General features: G+C 37.0%; 1 protein-coding gene across 1 annotated transcript; it reads left to right on the forward strand.

The window, feature by feature from the left end:
* The first annotated feature begins 193 nt into the window (after nt 1–193).
* On the forward strand, nt 194–1,434 carry LOC105316041 (tripartite motif-containing protein 5-like). Its single transcript, XM_011410836.2, has one exon. The coding sequence runs from the start codon at nt 196–198 to the stop codon at nt 1,432–1,434; it is 1,239 nt and encodes a 412-aa protein (XP_011409138.1). The 5' UTR covers nt 194–195.
* The last annotated feature ends 316 nt before the right edge of the window (nt 1,435–1,750 follow it).

The following is a 1,750-nucleotide window of genomic DNA, read 5'->3' on the forward strand; positions in this document are numbered from 1 at the left end:
AGTAGGCGTGGTTAAAAATAATCACTGATCCCATGGATAGTAGTAGAGTATCTATTACCTGATCCATAGATATTGATCCATAGATTGATCCTATGACTGATCATAGATATTAGAGTTAAAAGGAAATGTCAATGTTTCCTTTTAACTCTAATATCTACGACTGATCACGTGAGTTTTAGCCACTCCTACAACAAAATGGCGGAAGGTGGTGATGATGAAGCCGCTTGTCAGTCGCTACCTGAGGCTGGAGGATACGATTATACATACGTTGAGGAGCCTCCAAAGGACCTAACGTGTCCAATCTGTTTCCTGCCTTGTCGACAGCCACAGATAATCGATTGCTGTGGAGCTAAATTCTGTTTATCCTGTATTGACAGAGAAAAACATGCTGGAAGGCCCTGTCCTATATGCAGGGTAGAAGAGTTTAAAATGTTAATAGACAAAGACCACTTGAGGAAGATATTGTCACTCAAAGTGCACTGCACTCAAAGGGAGGAGGGCTGTCAATGGATTGGTGAGCTACGTCATATTAAAGATCGACACCTAAAGAAGGAGTGTCAATACGTCCTTGAGGAATGTAAATGGGACTGTGGCCGGAAATATGCACGTAAAGATATAAGGTTTCATGAACAGGATGAGTGTGACCATCGACCGCTGGAACTTGTCCTGTTGAAAAAAGTTGAAGCGCTTGAGAGACAATGTGAGGCACAACATAAGGACATCACCCGTCAGAGAGAATCACTTGAAGAAAAGGATCGAATCATTAAAGAAATGAAAGAGAAGATGGATGAGGACAGGGAAAAAATGGAAACAAAGATGGCCAACGGTATAAAAGAATTGGAGACAAAAATTGCTGATAATGCAAAAGAATTAGGGAAAGAAATTGCTGCAAATCGGGAAAAAAATGGAGACAGTGATAACAGATTTATAGAGAGTCATAAAGAAATGACAGAAAGAGTAGACGAAATGGAGCAAAACATGAAGCGTAACGAAAATCAAATTGCAGCTGTTAAGAAAGATGGAAAGGAAGGTTTAGAGAATGTACATAAAAGAATGGAAGAAGAGAAGGAAGAGTCCAAAAGAGAACTAGTCGAAGCTAAGCAGGAGGTAGTTAAAGATTTAAATGTAAGGATAGACGAATCAAAAAAGCAAGTCACTTTTGAGAATGAGAAGAAGTTTAAAGCTGACCTGAAGCAGCTGGAGAATAATATCAATAATAAGATAAAACAATTGGAAGAAAAGATAACAAAAATGGATAAGGAATTAAAAGATACTTCTGCAGCTGTGAAAGTAGCTGGAGATTTGGCTGCACGAGTTCAGACGGTACAAGACGGACTGAAGAAGATGGACACTAGGATTCAAAGAGAAGCCACTGATAGAATTAATAATATTGACAAACAATTTGGTAAGCTAAAGTACTCAAAAGTCAACTAAAAGTCACTGTACTATAGTACATGGTCTCAGTTAAAAGGGACGGCCATTCCCAAAAATACCCAAAGCTATCTTTTTTTCTAAAAAAATGGCTCCAAAATGACCCCAAATTTTTATTACATTTTCTGATAGATATTAATTTGAGGTGATTCTGACTTCAATTTTTCAAGTTACGATCATTTTAAAGAAAACACCCATAATCTGAAAAATACCCAAAGCTATAGGCTATATTATATTTAAATGCATGTACATGTACTTATGTTGTTATTATTATTGTTATTATTATTGTTATTATTTGTAGATGCCATGCGTAAGATGT

This window comes from Amphimedon queenslandica, unplaced genomic scaffold, assembly GCF_000090795.2.
Source record: "Amphimedon queenslandica unplaced genomic scaffold, v1.1 AMPQUscaffold_5819_Cont22219, whole genome shotgun sequence".
Lineage (NCBI taxonomy): Eukaryota > Metazoa > Porifera > Demospongiae > Haplosclerida > Niphatidae > Amphimedon > Amphimedon queenslandica.

What these genes read in the sequence shown, in the direction of transcription:
- LOC105316041 (XM_011410836.2), top strand. Translation starts at nt 196, where the DNA reads ATGGCGGAAGGTGGTGATGATGAAGCCGCTTGTCAGTCGCTACCTGAG.